This window comes from Anopheles merus, unplaced genomic scaffold (genome assembly GCF_017562075.2).
Source record: "Anopheles merus strain MAF unplaced genomic scaffold, AmerM5.1 LNR4000778, whole genome shotgun sequence".
Lineage (NCBI taxonomy): Eukaryota > Metazoa > Arthropoda > Insecta > Diptera > Culicidae > Anopheles > Anopheles merus.
In genome coordinates this window covers 2,077-22,653 of record NW_024428358.1, presented here as the reverse complement: position 1 = coordinate 22,653, position 20,577 = coordinate 2,077, and the positions used below count along the sequence as shown (strand labels likewise).

The following is a 20,577-nucleotide window of genomic DNA, read 5'->3' as shown; positions in this document are numbered from 1 at the left end:
TTAAATAAAGCTTGTCTATTATTCTACAAACACTTTTAAAATGCATTTTGTTAACAATTGCAGGTGTTTCATAACACGTCTTCAAACCAATCATTGTGAAAAAATCAATTTGGAACAATTTACATTTGGTGCGCCGGTTTAGGTATGCTTTACCCAAAGTAAAGTTTTGCAACAGGTGTTATAAGCATGTACAGAATTAAAATGTCAAAGTTTCCGCCCTTGCTGTCAAACAAGCCCGTAAACAATCTTCTTGTTGTCAATGTTCAGTTAATACGTGGTGTTTTCCAATCCAGTGGACAAAAATGTATATGCGTGCGATCTTAGAAACAGACCTTTAACCTTCCACGCATAGCGTTGGTAAGACCGCATCGCTTCTCACTGGATAAAGCATTCATTGTTCATTTCTTGTCCTTACCTACGTAATCGGTTTCTATCGTATGCGCTAACGTCGTCTGTTGAATAAAAGTGAAAGTTAGTCAAAGTGCTGGACCTGTAGAAAGTGCCGCTTCGCGACGTGTTGGAACAATAATGAAGCATAGCGTGTTGATAACCTTGGCCATATTGATGCAGCTTGCATCGTTGGCTATTTGTCAACGTGTAGCACCAGGAGTTAATCCAAACCATTATGTAAGTTCACAAGTGTGTTTTAATTCATTTCCTACTTAGCTACATAATTGAATCGATTGGCAACAATTCCCAGCAACAACAACAACAATATCAGCCGCCCCCTCCGCAGTATCAGCAACAAGCTCCCCAACATCAGCAGCCGCAATATCACCAACAACCGCCGCAACAACAGCAGCAGCCCCAGTATCAACAACAGCAATTTCAACAACAGCAGCAACATCAGCAGCCCCATGGCGAACATGGGCAACAGCAAGTGCTGCATACTGGAAATTTACAACAAGAGAAACAGTATGATATTCAACCGAAAACTATGTTAATTGATGCTCTACAAATATAACTCTGTGTTCACTTCTAGGCACATTGCTGAACATATGGAAGTACCAATCGATACGAGCAAAATGAGCGAACAAGAACTACAATTCCATTACTTCAAAATGCACGATTCGGACAATAACAACAAGTTGGATGGTTGTGAACTCATAAAATCACTCATTCATTGGCACGGTAAGAAACTGTTACGACATACCATTTTAAAGCTATGATTATGCTTGTGCGCAATTTATCTGTTATTCATTTACCATCAATATCATGTTTTAGCAAAGTATGCACACGGTATTTGGCTATTCAATTTTATCATTGCTTTGAGTTTTCTATGTACCCATTCATTAAGTTAAGCGGTCAGTTTCAATCGATTCAAATTCAATTGCATGCCTATTTTTCTTCTTTGGTGAAAGATCTATGGAGCCAAATGCACCTACCTTAACTAATTATTATTCTCCTAGCGGATTGGTTTATTATTGGGGAGGGATGTTGTTTCGAATGGATTTTAAGAAGTCGACTCGTCTCTATTAGACGATCACCGGCCCTCCAAAAGGTATGCAGTGGACCCTTCATAACGAGTACTTCTTTTATGGATGTTTTTCACAAAAATGCTCCACAAATACCCCTTCTAACGAACAAAATTTTTATTTATTTATTTATTTATTTATTTGTTGAAGATAATTGCGTGATGCGCGCAGGGGCCTTTGCAATGAGACACAATCACAATGAGAAACAACATTTGCGGTATTGGTACTTATTATTTTATTACAAAAGCGGAAAAAATACCATTAGCCAAAAGATGGTTGTATTTTAAATGTGCTACACGCTTATAAAGCGGAGAGTTGTCATCTCTAGAATCTCGGTTGATTAGTTGGGACTGCCAGTTGCAAAAGTGTCGTATTGAAGTGTGTTATTTTAGCATTGTTTTGGCCGTGAAACCAATTATTATTGTAAAACAATTGAGTGACTGGAACAGATTAATCTCGTTTTGCGGGGTCTAATGCATTGTATTATAATGATTTACTTTTGGTGCTGGCTGACATCCCTTTTACAATGTGTATGTTAGGCAAATATAAGCAACGGTGCTAGTGTTTACCTTTCTCGCTGTTATTTAACTTGCCATTGGGCTCTTTTTACTTTTTTTACTAACACAACATCATGTAGTACAGAAACAAAACGCACACAAAAGACAATCATGTAGTACAGAAATAAAACGCAAAACAGTTAAACAAAAACATAAATCTTTGCACAAATTGGTCGCACAATTGTTACACTGGTTGTATTTCTTTAAACAACACCATCTATTCTCCTATCATTCCTCTTCTACTCTTCGTGCCAAATGATGTAGAGCAAGGCAAGGCACAAGAAAACAGTGGGCATCCGCAGCACGAAGAAAAGATTTTCTCAAACGATGAACTCTCCGCGCTGATAGATCCCATTCTTAACTCAGACGACCATAATCAAGATGGTTTCATCGACTATCCGGAGTTTGTTCGAGCTCAGCACAAAGCAGCACAGCAGCAACAAGACCAGCAACAACAGCAACCACACCCTTAGTTTTTTTTTTCAGTGCAACTCAGCTCAAATCACTGGCTTAGTGGCGTCCGAGATAGACTGGCAAAATAATAACTGATCTTTTAAAAGCATAAATCCTCCTTGCATTCAAAAGCAGGGTGGCCTGCAAGGCATAACAAAAAAAAAATCTAATGTTAGAAACAATTCGTTTGATCTGATAAAGAAACAAATAATTCCTGGGCCGAATAGTTCAAACATCCTTGATCCATACTGATAAAACACAGGGCAGTATTAACTCCCAGAGGACATTCCGTCAAAGTTTGTTCTAGTATTACAATATTTCGAATATAAATCCTTTCAAAATTGGCAAAGCTTAGTATAAAAGACAAGACTAAGAATTTAGTGGCGTAGCTCGGAGTTTTATTTCTTGTTTCATACATTAATGCAAAGACTGTAAAAAATATACTGAACGCACTTTCATTCTACAAAAAAAGGAAAACGATTAATACGAGACACTAAAACGTAATGCATGGCTGCGGTGTAATGCAAACGCACAACGATCGCACAAAAACGTTTACTTTTATTTGTATTAAAAACGAATGTTATGTGCTTATATGTTGTTGTAAATGTACATGTTTGTTTCGCTTAAGATTATTTGTTGCAAAGTGACAAGGTACAGTAGGTGACCGCTAACTGGATGTGTTTTAACTGGAGTGCTTTTTAACTGGAGGTTCGCTAACTGGAGTGGTTCTCAGTTAACGAACACTTAAACATCAAAACATGAAACATCCGGAATCTCATGAAGAGAAATTTATCGCAAATGTGCATTTTCAAACAAATTTAAGGTCTTTTGCCTACGTTTGCTATTAATTTATGTTATTACACGAATTACTATATTTTATATCAACATAAATTAAAAAAAAAGTTTGGTATGTTTATTCCAGTCAACGCCAATCAAAACAATCAATTCATAGAAACGTCACTCCAGTTAGCGAACATTGTTCGTTAACTGGAGCTTGTTTACCTCTCAGTTAGCGGTCATCTACTGTATCAACAATCAAATGGCAGGGTAGAAGAAAAACCACAACAAGAATATATCAATCATTCTGTGTCGATCATTAGTGTGTCCGAAACCATTCGTCATTTTTTTGTCCGGGTATGTGCATTTGTATTGTTATGAAGGTCTTTATTGTTTCGGTTAGCTGGGCATTACATTATCCGCAATTACAGCTGAGGATAAAACAGGACACCATGAAGAACAAGCGCCTAGGCCAGAGTATACAGACGAACAGTTGGAAGATATCGTCGATTCGGTACTGCGGATGATGGATGTGAATACTGACGGTTTCATAGATTACACTGAATATCGAATGTCCGGTGTAGAAGAAAATAGACGCGATGATTTTCCTGAAGGACGATAAAGTTTAACGTCAATATAAATAGTAACTAGAAGCAATTGTTGATAAATATGTGCATAGTTGTTGCGAATGGTTGTGGACCATTGTATGCTTACGCCTATGTGGTCGTCCTATGAAAAGATCATCACAACTTGAATAGCGAGACACTTCCAAGTTCTAACAACACTGTTTCCTCGTTCAGAGAAAGACAACGGCGAAGGCGAACATGATCACGAACCGGTTGCGTACACCGATGAGCAACTGTCAGGAATTGTAGACGCAGTAATGAAAAATATGGATCGTAACAATGATGGTGTTGTTGACTGGCCGGAGTATGTACTGTCCTCAAGCCGGCGTTAAATATGCATGAACTGTTTCTTTCATTCCAACCATAGCCTGTTTTTTTTTGTTTTAATTTTTTTTTCTTCTGTAACTCCCTTTCATGGTGTTTTTATTTTACTGTACTAATAAAAATATGCATCCTAACCAATTGGGAATTATATTTCAGTTCAATTGTAGTATACATAAATTACCGAATCTGTGCCCTACGTAATGCACGAAGCTTTGAATATCTTAAATGACTGATTTACCGATTGCAGACAATAAAGATGAACACGTCGGCGAAATGCCTTCAGAAGGAGCGCCCGAAAATCATAATGATGCACAACCATACGACGACGCTACACTACAATCCTTGGTTGATCCAATAATGGATATGATGGACAAAGATCATGATGGATTTATAACGTATACTGAATATCGACAACACGAAAATGCACAAAATTCATAACAAAATTAGCAAATATTTGCATTCATGTGGGCAGTATAAATAGTTGTTGTGAGTGGAGCTGTGATCAGTGAGAAATAAAATAAAATTCCGAATCAATCATTTTTGAGTTCTTCCAATGTTTGTAGATATACATATTTATATCACGCTAAAAGTTCCAGAACTTGGTTGCTTGGTTGGCTTAGCGATACGTTGTAGAATCGCCCGCCCCCACGCTAATGAAATAATAAACCCACGGCTCAACACGGACCCTCTAAGGGACATTACTGGCCAACAGGAATTCAAACCTACTTTAGAAGAGTCTCTACTACCAGAAAACAGATATGAAAATACGAGCAAGAGGTGGAACGCTCTAAAAACAAAAATAATAAACTGTGCAAGAAACATACTTCAACCATATAAAATAAATGCATAAAAAATATATAATATATAAAAATATATAAAATAAAAATAAATGCATAAAATAAATGCGTAAAACTAATGCATGCCGAGCAATGCTGCAACGACATAGAACGCGGGTATGCGCAGAGGAATAATCACGGCTCAGACGCGAAGAGAAACGAGTTCACTGCTCCAAGAAACATGCACGGGAAGATCAAAACATGCGGAAACTCGAGCAAACCAGAGAGGCGTACCTACACGAAAGTTTTACCAAGCGATAGCAGGTCACCGAAACAACGTTGTACCTAAGGTAACCTGCTGTCGCAACAAGGAAAGAGATCTGGTTAGTAACCAGCCAGAGGTACTCTCGCGGTGGGCTCAGTACTTTGATGAATTACTCAACGACCAGTTTAACGAACAGCTAGAAACGCCACTAGCAGATAGTGTCATGCTAATGCCACCTAGCATAGAAGAAACACGAAAGGTTATCCGTCGGCTGAAAAATAACAAGGCACCCGGAACCGACGGAATTGCAGCAGAACTGGTGAAGAATGGAGGTTGTTAGCGAAATTGTTACTGAGGTGTGCGATAGCAAACCGATGCCTTGTGATTGGAATCTCGGCATCATCTAACTCATATAAAAGAAAGAAGACAGGTTGGACTGCAACAACTACCGGGGTATTACGGTTTTGAATACCGCCTATCAATTATTCTCCCTGATCCTTCAAAGAGGATTCCGAAACGGAAAATCAACCACTGATCAGATCTTCACCATGCGGCATATCTTGGAGAAGATGGCAGAATACAGAAACGACACATACCATCTCTTCATTGACTTCAAAGCCGCATATGATAGCATAGCCAGGGTAAAGCTGTATGACGCTATGAGCTCTTTCGGAATCCCGGCCAAACTGATAAGGCTAGTTAGAATGACTATGACCAACGTCACATGCCAGGTGAGGGTGGATGGAAAACTCTCAGGACCTTTTGCTACCACCAAAGGTCTGCGCCAGGGGGACGGGCTTGCTTGTCTCTTATTCAACCTGGCGCTAGAGAGGGCCATCCGTGACTCGAGGGTAGAGACTACGGGAACCATCTTCTATAAGTCAAGCCAGATCCTGGCATACGCTGATGATATAGACATCATTGGTCTGCGGCTCTCCTATTTATCATAGAAGCCTACCAAGGGATCGAGCAGGCGGCAGAGAACCTAGGATTGCGGATAAACGAGGCAAAGACCAAACTGATGCCTCGTCTGTGTGGAAGGACAATGGAGAAGCCGTTATAATGACGAGCTACAGGGTGTTCGAGATAAATTTGACACCTTGCCTTTGGGTTTATATCTCAGGGTTGAGTTGACGTATCGAAATGATTGATATGTCATTCGATTGCTAAAAGTTGTGCGAACAAGTGTAAAAAATGTCTAGCTCCGTAAATATGTGGAACCCGTCCTAATTGTACAAGCGCGTAACGTGTGTTATGATGGTTCGTGCCGGCCATACGAATGCCGAAATTCGGAAGGCGGTGATGTGTTCGCTGAACATCGTAAAAACAATACGGTGGCCAATGGGCGGCCGTACGTTTGGCAGCAGGATGCTGCACCATGCCATACGGCCGTAAAAACACGCCAATGGCTCACTGCCAATTTCGACCGATACACCAGCACCGACGTTTGGCCACCCAACTCCCCTGACCTTAATCCTATGGATTATTTTGTGTGGGGCACAGTTGAGCGGGACACCAACAGGGCGTCCTGCAATACCAAAGCGGAGCTGGTGGCCAGAATAAAGGCCGTGTTTGCGGCCATCCCCAGAGACATGGTTGTCCGGGCTTGCGCGCGGTTCCGGAAGCGGGTGCAGGCGGCCATCGACACGGAGGGGGGTACTTCGAATAAAAAATGCGGCAAACATGGTAAGCTAAACTTTGTAGAATTTTTTTTTTATTATTTAACATAAATTTGATAAAAAATCCATTCCTATTCCCTCAGAAACTGTCAAATTTATTTCGAACACCCTGTATATGAGATGTACGGCAACCTCACCATGGCACAGCATACCAAGTTTGCCAGGTTTCGTTGGACTGGCCATGTTGTACGCATGGAAACGGACGACCCAGCCCGTAAAGTCTTTTTAGGCCGTCCACAAAAACAGAGGTGGCGTGGTAGGCCAAAATTGAGATGGCAAGATGGCGTGGAGGCGTCCGGTATTAAGGCAGCGATAACGGACTGGCAGACGAAAGCCAGAGACCGTGAGCAGTTTCAGACACTACTGAGGCAGGCCAAGTCCGCAAAGCGGTTGTAGCGCCGGTGTTGAGAAGCGTTACGATTCGGAAGGAAAATCATTTGGTCAAACCTTTATTACAAGGACCTTTAAAAAGATCGCATAAAAAATATTTTTTTTTGCTTCCCTTTTTTGGGACTTCCTTTTTGCTTCTGCCCTTTCCTCCTCCTCACACACACACACACACACACACACACACACACACACACACACACACACACACACACACACACACACACACACACACACACACACACACACACACACACACACTATCTTTTCTTTTCTTCAGGAAATCGCACTATTTGCGGAAGCAGTTTATCGCATTCTAGAAAGGCCTATTTATATTGTCTACAGACCGATATTGGATTCTATGGCAGTACCTTACAGCCGGATAAATAAGTAAGTAAAGGTTCTATGAAAAATCATAATGTGTTAAAATGTGTTCATAGCTGCTTATACTTTGGTTCATATGTTCACCAGGTTAAAATTAATTTTGGTTTAAGAAACACTGATTGGCGAAAATGTATCGCCAAACAGATTGTTACGCGACAAAATAGAATGATAGGCGCATGCGTAGTTGTCTGTCAGTGTCGACGTTGTTCCGTACGAATGGGTTTCTTCGGGGTACTTGCTGAACTTTAGAAAGCCACCAGTCAGCTGTTTTGTATGACGGTATGTGTTTTTAAATCCAGACATTTTACGATGCTCTCAACTGTTTGTGATGTTTCTTACGCACGTTTTTGTTGCCACGCAAACAAACATACCTACACGATTTGTCCAAAAATACGCTTCATTGCGGTTCTCTGAAAACATTATCAAAATCGTCTTTGTGTTAATTGTAATATTATGACAAAAGAGTATGCATTCGAACACCAATCGCCATGCATCAAATGCTTGGAAAATAGGAAGTTTTTTTTTTAAATATTTTAATCTATCTGTAAAATTGATTTTGAATGCATAATTCCGATCTCCGCTCAAGCAAAATTCCTATTAAAGCTGGGTTGTTTTATTCCCATTCATTTGTAACTTTTTTTTAACTTTTAACACGTTTGCTCCATACTCCTTTTAGAAATGAAAAATCCAACACTTTCCTCTCTTACGATGATGACTACCGGAGTGGCTACGCTAGGGTCGTCAGTACAAACACCATTAAGTTTCGTTACCGTACCTTCTATTCCGAAACCATTCTCATGCTATGTGTTGCGACACAGGCGAATCCGTCTCCATTCGGGTTTCGCTCGGCATGTGATGCCTGGCTATAGCTATACTCGCTGCTCGTGGGTGGCTGAGGATTCCCGAACACTGTCAGCATTTCATCGCCTCGTGCTTCCGGAAATAAGACAATCGAATTCCGCAGTCTGCAAAGTTCTGACCCGGATTGTGACATTTGCGTTTGCGTTCAGGCTGAACATTATACAGGTTTTGCTTAGTTTGTATGTTGTCGAGTATATAAATTCATAGCATTTTTCATCCTCATCGGGAATGATTGTTCAAGGTACCTTTTAAGTGACACAGTCTCATTCAACTGTACAATAGCTGTAAACCAACTGCAATTGAATATACATTATAGTGTAGTGCAGTGTAATATTGTGTTTAATAATGAAGATCAGTGTTGTTAATTTGTTAGCGCAAAGAAAATTATACCACATGATGCCACCATTTCCCTGTTGCTCTAAGTATACGGGCTCAAATTATGTCTTTCAAAAATCAATGAAATTAAATCATGTTTCAAAACAGGACACTGACAGTGTGGCCAGTGCTAATGTACAGCGATGCTCGAAAGGCGATGAGTTCTTCCGAGCGATAATTCATTTACTATCTGTTAATGGTTGCCCACTGATGGACAAAAAAAGTAAAACAGTTTTGCCAGCCGGTAGCTGTTGTTAGTGCTGTGGGAATTTGTTCGGTCTTGAGAGGTGCTCAACAAAACACAAACGTCAAATGCTGAGAGCTGTGTGAAGTTTTTAGCTATTTTCTCTGGTTTTCCTACTTTTCCTCTCACTCACATTCAGTCGATATTATTGAGCTGCGGGGTAGCTGGCAGATGTGTTGCATTTCACGGGTCGCGTTGAGAATGTGCGTATGTTTGGTTGCTTGGCTTCGTATTTTACTTTGCTTGCGCTTACCTGCTTCAGAGGATAATCCTCTGAAAACCAAAGTCCCCGCGACATAACCGTGTGTTAACAATTATTTTAGTTTTTGTCCACTCGCTGAACATTTTCCGTGTCGAAATCGCTCTGTTCATACTGCGTTTTAAAATAATATTTCAGTGTAAGCTTCTATCAGTGTCGTTCGAAAATCTAATTATTTTCATAATCAATGTGAAACACTTAAAGAAGGTATCTACTAGTGATGTGAATAACTACTCGTTAACGTGAAGAGTTCACTCACTCTTCCATAAAATTACTCCGATCGTATTGGGAAATTATAAACAAATTCGTATCATCGTGTGATTCGTTATTCATATAAGTATTCCGATATTCATCACTTCATCACTTCATCACGTTATGAAAGCAATTGGACGCAACTGTCTGCCATTTCAAATAGAATGTGATGTGTTCTTACTAAATATTAGTCAGTGTGTTAAATAAGCCTTTTGAAAGATAAATCATGACAGAATTCACTCCCCTTCTCTAATGCCGACTAGTAACCAACTAACTGTGATTTAAATCATTCGAGAGTTTTTAACTTATTAGTGTCGATACTCGATGCGAAGTTTGCTCACAAATATTCGATTCTGTAATCGTTTTCCTAATTGGAAGGGTTTGAATCTTTCATGCGTTTATGCTACCCTCCGATTCAGGGAGAGCAAGAATCTTTGCTTGTTACCTTTTGACAGTCTGAGAGAATTATTGGTTTCATTCTTTTTTAAACAAACATAACATATAGCTTCATAACAAATAGCTTTTTACAGGGGTTTCCAGGCCACATCAATGTTGGAACTGAAAATGTCAATTATTTGAAACTAATACTGAAGGCTGCACAGGCTGCCAAAAATACGTAAAGAAGACTAAAAAGTATATAAAGTAGTAATTTTTATAATCCAGTGGTTTTCATATTTTTTGCAGCTCTCTGAATTGCCCCTCTGAAGGGTGCATAATGGATTTCATCCCTCCCTCACAAGTTCATGAGCGGTGGGAGTGCATGGCAACCCGAGGTATTTAGCGAAATTTTTATCAAAAATCACCTCCCCAAATTCAAAATTTCCCACATGGGGGGGGGGGGGGGGGGAGTTGATTTGAAAACATAAACGAACAATAAAAAAAACCTAACAATTATTTTTACGAGTACGACGATGTTACAGGTTTTTCAAGTCACCAAGTCACTTTCGAATAAACTTTTTTTTTTCAACGCATACAAAATGTTAAGCAATAAATTCTTTCACGCGGTGAAAAATAATTGCCGATGAACACATTTTAACAGTCGGTTAATGTTCATTTTGGTTTAACCAAGTTTATTTGTTGTTTATTCCTGTTAAAATAAACAATCGTCAAAACAGTTAACGATTGCACGATATCGCATATAAGCAGGCACAGGGGAAAAAATCGAGCAGTATAATTAAATGGCTGTTAATTTGTATCGCATACGCTCTTGACGATCGTTAATTTAACGACGGCATAGGATCAGTCATTTAAACTAACAAATGTACTTAATACGCTTGCGATGTCAAATTCGAGCAATTTTTAACGACTGTAAATTTTTAACTATTTCTTTCGCGATGCCGGCTAATGTTTACATTAGAAATTGACTTGTAAAACGATGTATTTTTATTTTTTAATATTATTATTTTTATTATTATTACGAGGATACATTTATTTATTTATATTACAATGCTTTGCTCTAAGGGTTAACAACACATTGGTAAATGAAATGAAATTAATTAAACTACATATTATGCCTACAATATCCCACATTATCATACATTTTGTTTCTGATCAATTTGTACGCACCAATTAAACTAATGCGAAGCGGTAAAAATACGACACCGGCAAACTTTGATGATACTTCCGGCAGATCACACCGTAATGCTTAGCGCGAAATAGTCTACACACTCGTAGCATCCAATTTGATATCTTGTTATTTTTAGTTGATACTCTCTTACTATGGTTCGTTTTATTTGGTTCACTTGAGTACCAGTTCGGACTGGTCTAGCCGTGTTTGCATATTAGCTTAAACATTAATAGTAAGAGCTGACAATCGGTCGTAATAAACAATGGCCAATGTTTACGCAATGTTTTAGAATTCCTGGGAAAAGTAACCACGTTAAAACAAACGTGGGCGGACAAAAAAAATTAATAACATTTAATCTAAATGTGTGTATGTCAGCCGGCTGATGGTAGCCGGTAGCCGGTCTCATGGTACAGTTGTTAACTCGTACAACTTAACAACATGCCCGTCATGGGTTCAAGCCCCAAATAGACCGTGCCGCCATACGTAGGACTGACTATCCTGCTATGGGGGGAAATCAATAAGTCACTGAAAGCCAACCCCACAAGTGGGTTGGCAGGCTTTGACCGGCATCCGTTGTTGAGCCAAAGAAGAAGTGTATGTCAATATCAAAATAGTAGAAGACAAAAGAGTTTTATTGCAAATGGCTAATGGATAAAACGGGAGGGGGTTTTAAAATTTTCTAAGGAGTTCTTCACATATCACTGGGTTTGTTTTCATATCACATTCTTGTGGATTTAGCCACCGAAACAAATCCCAAACGAAAAATGGGATTATGGGATTTTGAAATAGAAATTTCATAGACTTTTTAAAGACTCATGCAATGTTTGTTCTAAGAAAGTCAATATATTTCATATTCATCTTTTTCTTCTTTTTGGCATTACGAGCTACGCGATCATGTACCCGACTACATGGTTCTAAAACAGCACGATCGTCCTAACGATTGTATCGTTACCAGGAATATATCGGGAAGCTATATAGGAATATAGCTCTTCTTATATTTCTCTTCTCTTCTCCTTTTTCTTCTTTTCTTCTTCTTCTTATATATAGCCAATATATATCTAATATATAGCTCGTCTTACGTGATAAATTGCTAAAAACAAAACAATGAAAAATCGTGACAAAATTAAAAAAAAACACTGCACTCTGGAACAATATAAATGTGAATGTTCTTCGAATTAATGTCCCTTTTGATGGATTAAGTTTATTTAATTTATTTTTATGGAAATATCATGATCTTTTTATCTTGTTAGCGTTATTTGGCGCTTTGCGGTCTTGGCCATCCTCAGGAGCGTCCGAATCCGCTTACGGTCTCGCGCCTTCGTCTGCCAGTCCGTTATCGCAGCCTTATTGCTGGACGCCTCCACGCCATCTTGCTACCTCAATTTGGACCTACCACACCTCCTCGGTCCTTACTTTACGCACTGGGTCGTCCGTTTCCATGCGTACAACATGGCCAGCCCACCGGAGCCTGACGAGCTTGCTACGTTGTACGACAGTGAGGTCGCCGTACGTCTCGTATAGCTCGTGATTATAGCGGCTCCTCGATTGTCGTTCCACACATACGAGGCAAAGTATCCTTCTGAGCATCTTCCTCTCGAACGCGGCTAAAAGGGTTTCGTCAGATTTGGACAGTGTCCATGTTTCAGAGGCGTATGTGATTACCGGTACTATATACGTACTATATAGTCCCAGCTTCGTCCGCCGCGACAGGTTCTTTGAGATGAACTGATTTTTCAGGCTGTAGAATGACCGGTTGGCAGCCAGCATCCTTGCGCGCATCGAATCTTCCATGCTATTGTCGTTGCTGACCTTTGACCCAAGATAGTTGAATTCTGGGACGACTTCAAAAGTGCTTTCACCTATTTGTACGTCACGCCTACGTAGATTCTGATTATTTATTGGTAGGCCCGCTGATGTTGCCACCATCAGTTGGGTCTTTGTCTCGTTTATCCGCATTGCGAGTGAAACGACTAAACTACTTTTTCGGAAACGCACAGCACTACTTCTATTATTAAATAAATTAAATATTCCTACTGCAACACTTTATTTAACATCCACTTAAATCCACCACCAGAATGAGAATGAGTCCAGGAAAAATGTTCGTCTTCCTCAACCGCCATCGCTCCGCCGAACCTCCGATCCTCGAACCCCGCACAGTAGCCGTCGATTTTGATAAGGCCGCCTTAAGACGCGTCTACACGTATCTTATCGATTTCTACATCTAAACGAAGCTTATCTGATCGATATTTCTTTATAGTAGCGGCCGAGGTCGCTACAGCGAGGTTCTCTGCCGCCTGCTCGATCCCTTAGGCCGTTGGGATGTGACGTTGGGCATAGTCATTCTAACTAGTCTCATCAGTTTGGCCGGGATTCCAAAAGAGCTCATAGTGTCGTATAGTTTTATCCTCGCTATGCTATCATATGCGGCTTTGAAGTCGATGAAGAGATGGTATGTGTTGTGTTGTGTATTCAGCCATCTGCTTCAAAATCTGTCGCATTGTGAAGATCGGAACAGTGGTTAATTTTCCGTTTCGGAATCCTCTTTGATAATTTTTCCCTATCTCTTCGATGTGCGGAACAAGACAATCCTGACGGATCAGGGAGAATATTTAATAGGCGGTATTCAACACCGTAATACCCCTGTAGTTGTTGCAGTCCAACCTGTCTCCCTTCTTGTATATGGGGTAGTTAATGCCGAGATTCGGCTCTGCAATGGGATGGGATCCGAAACCCCTCGAGGGATAATACAGGCTCTCCCATCCAACTCCTATTCCGACATGTCCTCGTCGTGCAGAGTGGTAACATGTGCCATCACTTATCCAAGCTTTGGTACACGGGCTTGACCGAACCCCTTGGGCGGATGGTGGCACATGGCGAACCAGGAGGGGGGTGGTCATCCCGGGAAACTGGGTACCTGAACGTCGGGAAGGCAACCCGACGCTAAACAAAACGGTCACGTGGGCACGGGGCCAGTCACCCAGTCCCATGTATTCAATCGACTACAGAAAGCCAAATGAATTTTCGAAACGGATTCAACGATACTGACCCTACGCAATGCCCCAGGACTACTCTCAAAATTGGCTCATGGAATGTACGCACTCTAGCGAAGCCAGAGCCTTGAAAAAACTTTATGATGCCCTAGCCACACTGAGCATGGATCTCGTAGCTCTACAAGAGATTCAGTGGCTATGGAACGGTGTGCACAACAGGCGTGATAAGCATTGCTCATCACATCTACATACATCTACTACAGCTGCCACGACCGCCACCGCGTGCTCGGAACGGGTTTCGCCGTAAAAAAAATCATAGTTTTCACGACAAATAGAAAAATGGCAATTTTCTAAACATTTCTCTTATTTACTAACTTATCCGGCACAACCGCTTTGCAGTCTTGGCCTGCCTCAGGAGTGTCCGAAACCGCTCACGGTCTCTCGCCTTCGTCTGCCAGTCTATTATTCCGGCCTTAATGGCAGACGCTTCCACGCCATCTGGCCAGCTCTATTTGGGCCTACCACGCCTCCTCTGTCCTTGTGAACGGCCTAAAAAGACTTTACGGACTGGGTCGTCCGTTTCCATGCGTACAACATGGCCAGCCTACCGGAGCCTGGCGAGCTTTAATCTCAGGTACAGCCTGTATAGTTTGTTCCAAGTTCCCTTCATCCAAGACGTAATATAATAAAATCCGTGTTAAGCCGAGGGTGCGTGTTTTCTCCGACCCCATATATTTATTTTTTTGATTATTTGTTTCTTTATATTCAATTGCCCGCTCAAATTAGATTAAACAATTTGTTCTTAAAGCCTAAATCTATATTATTTAACCTATCCTTGCCTGATGCATAGACCGCCCATTAATACGGTTAACACTGAAATGACAATTATACACAAGAATAACGAACACAATGACAACTATTGATTTAGGGTGTGAAGACATCTACGGAACTGAACAGAGGAAATATTGAAATCGAATAGGTGCTTAATTAAAATGACTGATCGCTCTTAAAAGTGGGTCATTCTGTTCGTAACAAGTGCGTCGGATCGAGAGCTACAGGGGAAGGCGTATCCGCAGACGACGTGACGGAACATAAAAATTGAGACAGTTCAGCAAATAAGGAGATTTGATCATATTGTACAGAATATTAGCGATGAACATTGTCTTCGCCGGAATGAAGCGTACATTCAGCTTTTCTCATTGCAACAACTGACATCGTGTATCATTGTCAGGAACTAGTGTATTTGATGCCCTAAATGCTTTGTTGAGTGCGATACGAGTGAATCGTTTTGTACATTCTCAATTTTCTCCTTGTCTTTGCTACCCGTTGGGGCCCATATTATGCAAGCGTACTCTAAAATCGATCACACCCAGTAACAGTACAAAACCTTTAAACACCCTGGATCATCAAAATCACGGAATAAACGTGACACTATACCGAGAGCTTGTCTAGCCTTTCTAATAGTAGCATTGATATGAACTTTAAATATTAACTAGTTAAAATGCCCCGGTTACAGGGCTACGCAACGTTTATTGGGGGTATATAAGAACTTTACATCATTCAATAATTTCGTTTTTGGATCCTTTGTAAACAAATTTTGTTCTATGCTTCTATCATTTTCTTCTATTTAATATAGTACAAATTAAATTATGGGTGGTGTACCTGTTGAAATAAATAATTTTTTTAAATCAAAATTCACACTGTTTGCGATAAATTTGCTTTACCTTTTGGATCATATGTTCCAGGTAATATCAAGTCCCGTGGTATCTTGGCATACGCCTTATCGAAACCCGGGAATATCATATGCCGTACGGAGATACGGAGCAGAAATTCTGCGAACTCTTTCGGCTCTTTAGCATCTTGAACAGTCTGGGCTGTCTGAATACGCATGTTTTCCCGCACACACAATACCCTAAATTTTCCCAACAGCATGTTCAGTTGGATGCACTGCTGCAGGACCTGGTCATTAATATCACGCGGGACGATTGGTAGTATCCGTCGGAAGTCGCCACATAGTAGAACCACCTTATTACCGAACGTTTGGCGATTTCCCATAACATCCTGCAGGACGCGATCCAAGGCGCGAGCTTCTAGAGCATAGCGGCTGCTCATGGATGTCTCGTTCCATACGATCCGTGATGCCTGTTTCATCAATTCAGCCTGTGCTAACTGTACACGGATGTTATAGGAACTGTTCCAGCGTCCAGCAAGTTCGCGTGTACGCAAAAATAGTTTAGAGCACAGTGCCACCAGGACCATCAAGGAAAAATATTTGTCCAGTATGTGTCTCCTCCGAGCTCTGTAATGGGATGGGATCCGAAGCCCTCCGAGGGATAACATAGGCTCTCCCATCCAACTCCTATTCCGACACGTCCTCGTCGTGCAGAGTGGTAACATGTGCCTTCATATATCCTAGCTTGGGTACACGGGCTAGATCCAACCCCTTGGGCGGATGGTGGCATATGCGAACAGGAGGGGGGTGGGTATCCCGGAAAACTGGGTGCCTGAACGTCGGGGGGGCAACCCGACGCTAAATAAAACGGCCACGTGGGCGCAGGGCCAGTCACCCAGTCCCATGGAACAACTGACTACAGAAAGCATCAGAAGGATACGAAACGGACTTAACGATACCGACCCAACGCAATGCCCCCGGACAACGATTAAAATGGGCTCATGGAACGTACGCACTCTTAGCAAAGCCGGAGCCTTGAAAAACTTGATGACGCCCTAGCCACATGAGCATGGACCTCGTAGCTCTACAAGAGATTCGGTGGCTAGGGAACGGTGTGCACAACAGGCGTGGTAAGCAATGCTACGATATTTACTACAGCTGCCACGACCGCCACCACGTGCTCGAACGGGTTTCGCCGTAGGTCCCGGCTGAAATCCGTAATCATAGATTTCAAGGCTATAAACGATAGGCTATGCACCCTGCGCATGCGAGGCAAATTTTTAATATAAGCCTCATAACGTTCACGCCCCTACCGAAGATAAAGAGAAGAGGAGAAGGACCTTTTTTACGGCCGCCTCTAGCTAGAACTATAGATGCGTGCCCCAGGCATGACCTCAAAATCATCCTGGGGGACTTCAACGCAAAGTCGGTAGGGAGCCAATGTACCGCCAATACACTGGCTGTCACAGTCTGCATGAGCACAGTAACGATAATGGTAGTAGATTGGTCCAGTTCGCCGCAGCGAACAATCTGGTTGTAGGAAGTACCAAATTTGCGCGGAGGGACATCCACAAAATGACGTGGGCGCACCCGGATGGCGAATCCTTCAACCAGATCGACCACGTGTTAATAAGCCGCCGACGACAGTCGAGCCTGTTAAACGTCAGAACTTATCGAGGAGCCAATATCGATTCCGATCACTACTTGGTTGGCTTAGTGATACGTTGTAGAATCGCCCGCCCCGCACAATGGGGGCGGAGAAAACACGCAGCCTCGGCTCAACACGGACTCTCTAAGGGACATTACTGTCCAACAGAATTCAAAGCCGCTTTAGACGAGTCTCTACTACCAGAAAACAGATATGAAACTACGAGCGAGAGGTGGAACGCTCTAAAAACAAAAATAAAAACTGTGCAAGAAATATACTCCCACCACGTCGTGGCAACACCAAATCTGGCTGGTTCGACGATGAATGCAGACAAGTGACCGAACGTAAGAATACTGCATACCGAGCAATGCAGCAACGGCATAGAACGCGGGCATGCGCAGAGGAATATTCACGCTCAGACGCGAAGAGAAACGAGTTCACCGCTCTAAGAAGCATGCTTTGGAAGAGCAAAACATGCGGGAACTCGAGCAAACCAGAGAGGCGTACGGACCGACACGAAAGTTTTACCAAGCGATAGCAGGTCACCGAAACAACGTGGTACCTAAGGTAACCTGCTGTCGCAACAAGGATGGAGATCTGGTTAGTAACCAGCCAGAGGTCCTCTCGCGGTGGGCTCAGTACTTTGATGAATTACTCAACGACCAGTTAAACGAACAGCTAGAAGCGCCACTAGCAGATAGTGTCATGCTACTGACCTAGCATAGAAGAAAAACGAAAGGCTATCGTCGGCTGAAAATAACAAGGCACCCGAACCGACGGAATTGCAGCTGAACTGGTCAAGAATGGAGGTGCACGACTAGAAAACGAGATTCATCAATTGTTACTGAGGTGTGGGATAGCGAATCGATGCCTTGTGATTGGAATCTCGGCATCATCTACCCCGTATACAAGAAGGAGACAGGTTGGACTGCAACAACTACAGGGGTATTACGGTGTTGAATACCGCCTATAAAATATTCTCCCTGATCCTTCAGGATCGCCTTGTCCCGCACGTCGAAGAGATAGTGGAAACAAAAAGAGGATTCCGAAACGGAAAATCAACCACTGATCAGATCTTCACCATGCGGCAGATCTTGGAGAAGATGGCTGAATACAAAACGACACATACCATCTCTTCATAGACTTCAAAGCCGCATACGATAGCATAGCCAGGGTAAAACTGTACGACGCTATGAGCTCATTTGGAATCCCGGCCAAACTGATAAGGCTAGTTAGAATGACTATGACCAACGTCACATGCCAGGTGAGGGTGGATGGAAAACTCTCAGGACCTTTTGCTACCACCAAAGGTCTGCGCCGGGGGACGGGCTTGCCTGTCTCCTATTCAACTTGGCGCTAGAGAGGGCCATCCGCGACTCGAGGGTGGAGACTACGGGAACCATCTTCTATAAGTCAACCCAGATCCTGGCATACGCTGATGATATAGACATCATTGGTCTGCGGCTCTCCTATGTAGCAGAAGCCTACCAAGGGATTGAGCAGGCGGCAGAGAGCCTCGGATTGCAGATAAACGAGGCAAAGACCAAACTGATGGTGGCAACATCAGCGGACCTACCAATAAATAATCCGAATCTACGTAGGTGTGACGTACAGATAGGTGAACGCACTTTTGAAGTCGTCCCACAATTCACCTATCTGGGTCAAAGGTCAGCAACGACAACAGCATGGAAGCTGAGTTGCGCGCAAGGATGCTGGCTGCCAACCGGTCATTCTACAGCCTGAAAAAGCAGTTTACCTCAAAGAACCTGTCGCGACGGACGAAGCTGGACTATATAGTACCTATATAGTACCAGTACTCACATACGCCTCTGAGACATGGACACTGTCCAAATCTGACGAAACCCTCTTAGCCGCGTTCGAGAGGAAGATGCTCAGAAGGATACTTGGCCCCGTATGTGTGGAAGGACAATGGAGGAGCCGCTATAATGACGAGCTATACGAGATGTACGGCGACCTCACTGTCGTACAGCGTATAAAGCTCGCCAGGCTCCGGTGGGCTGGCCATGTTATACGCATGGAAACGGACGACCCAGCCCGTAAAGTCTTTTTAGGCCGTCCACAAGGACAGAGGAGGCGTGGTAGGCCCAAATTGAGGTGGCAAGATGGCGTGGAGGCGTCCGCCATTAAGGCCGGGATAACGGACTGGCAGACGAAGGCGCGAGACCGTGAGCGGTTTCGGACACTCCTGAGGCAGGCCAAGACCGCAAAGCGGTTGTAGTGCCGGATAAGTAAAAGTAAGTAATGTGTCTCCTCTCGGATTGATTGTTTTGTCAACCCGTAGCTGTCCACTGCTGCGGTAATTACATCCTACACCGTTTGAAGCTGTTGATCAATGGGTCACGTTAACTACAAAAATGTTGTTCCAGCACATCAAAAGCATAAGAGTGCTTCACGTTCACCAGGGAAAATATTTCTGCAGCGGATATGGCGCATTGTAGCAGGTCTGGCTGTATCTGCTCAAAGTTGGCTAAATGCGGCATACTCGGAAACATCGTCAGCGCTTCCGCGGCGTCTTTCGCACAGGTACTGATTAATAAATCGTAGCGCTTTGAGGTTCTCGACAGCTTGCTGCAGCCAATTCTATTTGAGTCTTCGACGGTGTAGGATCCTGATTTGTCGGTGACCAAAGTGGTTCACATCCACGTCCTACAATAACCGAGGATTCTGGGACATTCCCTTCGACAATTTTTTTTGCGTCGTGTATTTACGGCCTTATACAACTTCATATACATATGTTTGTTTATGGTGTCGTTTTTCGTCCAACGCCTACATCGAGAATCGCTACGTCGGTGCAAGTACACGGTACAAAAACCATCCAAGTTATCCGCACCTAACATCAACTCACTAACCAACAACGTCTCACTATAGAGTGAAAAAGTAACGCTCTATAGTGAGAGATTGAAAATGAGAAGCTTTTTGTAAATTTGTTATAGGATGATTCATCCATCCATACGCCAAGATTTCACTACATGTACTTGTTGAATA

The 20,577-nt window shown here is 42.4% G+C and overlaps 2 protein-coding genes and 1 long non-coding RNA gene across 9 annotated transcripts; all 3 read left to right on the top strand.

Moving 5' to 3' along the window:
• The first annotated feature begins 241 nt into the window (after nucleotides 1-241).
• On the top strand, nucleotides 242-4,746 carry LOC121603029 (multiple coagulation factor deficiency protein 2 homolog). Of its 4 annotated transcripts, XM_041931764.1 has the most exons (5): nucleotides 248-357; nucleotides 467-627; nucleotides 701-915; nucleotides 983-1,131; nucleotides 2,297-3,076. In XM_041931764.1, the coding sequence occupies exons 2-5, from the start codon at nucleotides 529-531 to the stop codon at nucleotides 2,503-2,505; spliced, it is 672 nt and encodes a 223-aa protein (XP_041787698.1). In that variant the 5' UTR covers nucleotides 248-357; nucleotides 467-528; the 3' UTR covers nucleotides 2,506-3,076. The 4 variants fall into 4 exon arrangements, with proteins under 4 accessions (XP_041787700.1, XP_041787701.1, XP_041787699.1 ...); XM_041931766.1 differs by lacking the exon at nucleotides 2,297-3,076 and adding an exon at nucleotides 4,460-4,746 and having other exon boundaries at nucleotides 242-627; XM_041931767.1 differs by lacking the exon at nucleotides 2,297-3,076 and adding an exon at nucleotides 4,063-4,350 and having other exon boundaries at nucleotides 242-627.
• A 1,630-nt stretch (nucleotides 4,747-6,376) lies between these two features.
• On the top strand, nucleotides 6,377-7,475 carry LOC121603030. Its single transcript, XM_041931768.1, has 2 exons — nucleotides 6,377-6,939; nucleotides 7,016-7,475. The coding sequence occupies exons 1-2, from the start codon at nucleotides 6,732-6,734 to the stop codon at nucleotides 7,159-7,161; spliced, it is 354 nt and encodes a 117-aa protein (XP_041787702.1). The 5' UTR covers nucleotides 6,377-6,731; the 3' UTR covers nucleotides 7,162-7,475.
• Nucleotides 7,476-7,528: 53 nt separating this feature from the next.
• LOC121603031 lies at nucleotides 7,529-10,514 on the top strand. 4 transcript variants are annotated; one of them, XR_006006558.1, is made up of 4 exons: nucleotides 7,529-7,709; nucleotides 7,791-7,982; nucleotides 8,380-9,649; nucleotides 10,379-10,514. It is a non-coding gene; the product is annotated as an uncharacterized LOC121603031 (long non-coding RNA). The 4 variants fall into 4 exon arrangements; XR_006006557.1 differs by lacking the exon at nucleotides 7,791-7,982; XR_006006555.1 differs by having other exon boundaries at nucleotides 7,791-9,386.
• Nucleotides 10,515-20,577: the final 10,063 nt, after the last annotated feature.

Excerpts from the sequence above, each read along its gene's own strand:
- LOC121603029 (XM_041931764.1), top strand. The coding sequence starts at position 529 with ATGAAGCATAGCGTGTTGATAACCTTGGCCATATTGATGCAGCTTGCA. Across the intron at positions 628-700 it reads GAGTTAATCCAAACCATTAT|CAACAACAACAACAATATCA; the intron begins GTAAGTTCACAA and ends AACAATTCCCAG. Across the intron at positions 1,132-2,296 it reads ATCACTCATTCATTGGCACG|AGCAAGGCAAGGCACAAGAA; the intron begins GTAAGAAACTGT and ends CAAATGATGTAG.
- LOC121603030 (XM_041931768.1), top strand. The coding sequence starts at position 6,732 with ATGGATTATTTTGTGTGGGGCACAGTTGAGCGGGACACCAACAGGGCG. Across the intron at positions 6,940-7,015 it reads TAAAAAATGCGGCAAACATG|AAACTGTCAAATTTATTTCG; the intron begins GTAAGCTAAACT and ends CTATTCCCTCAG.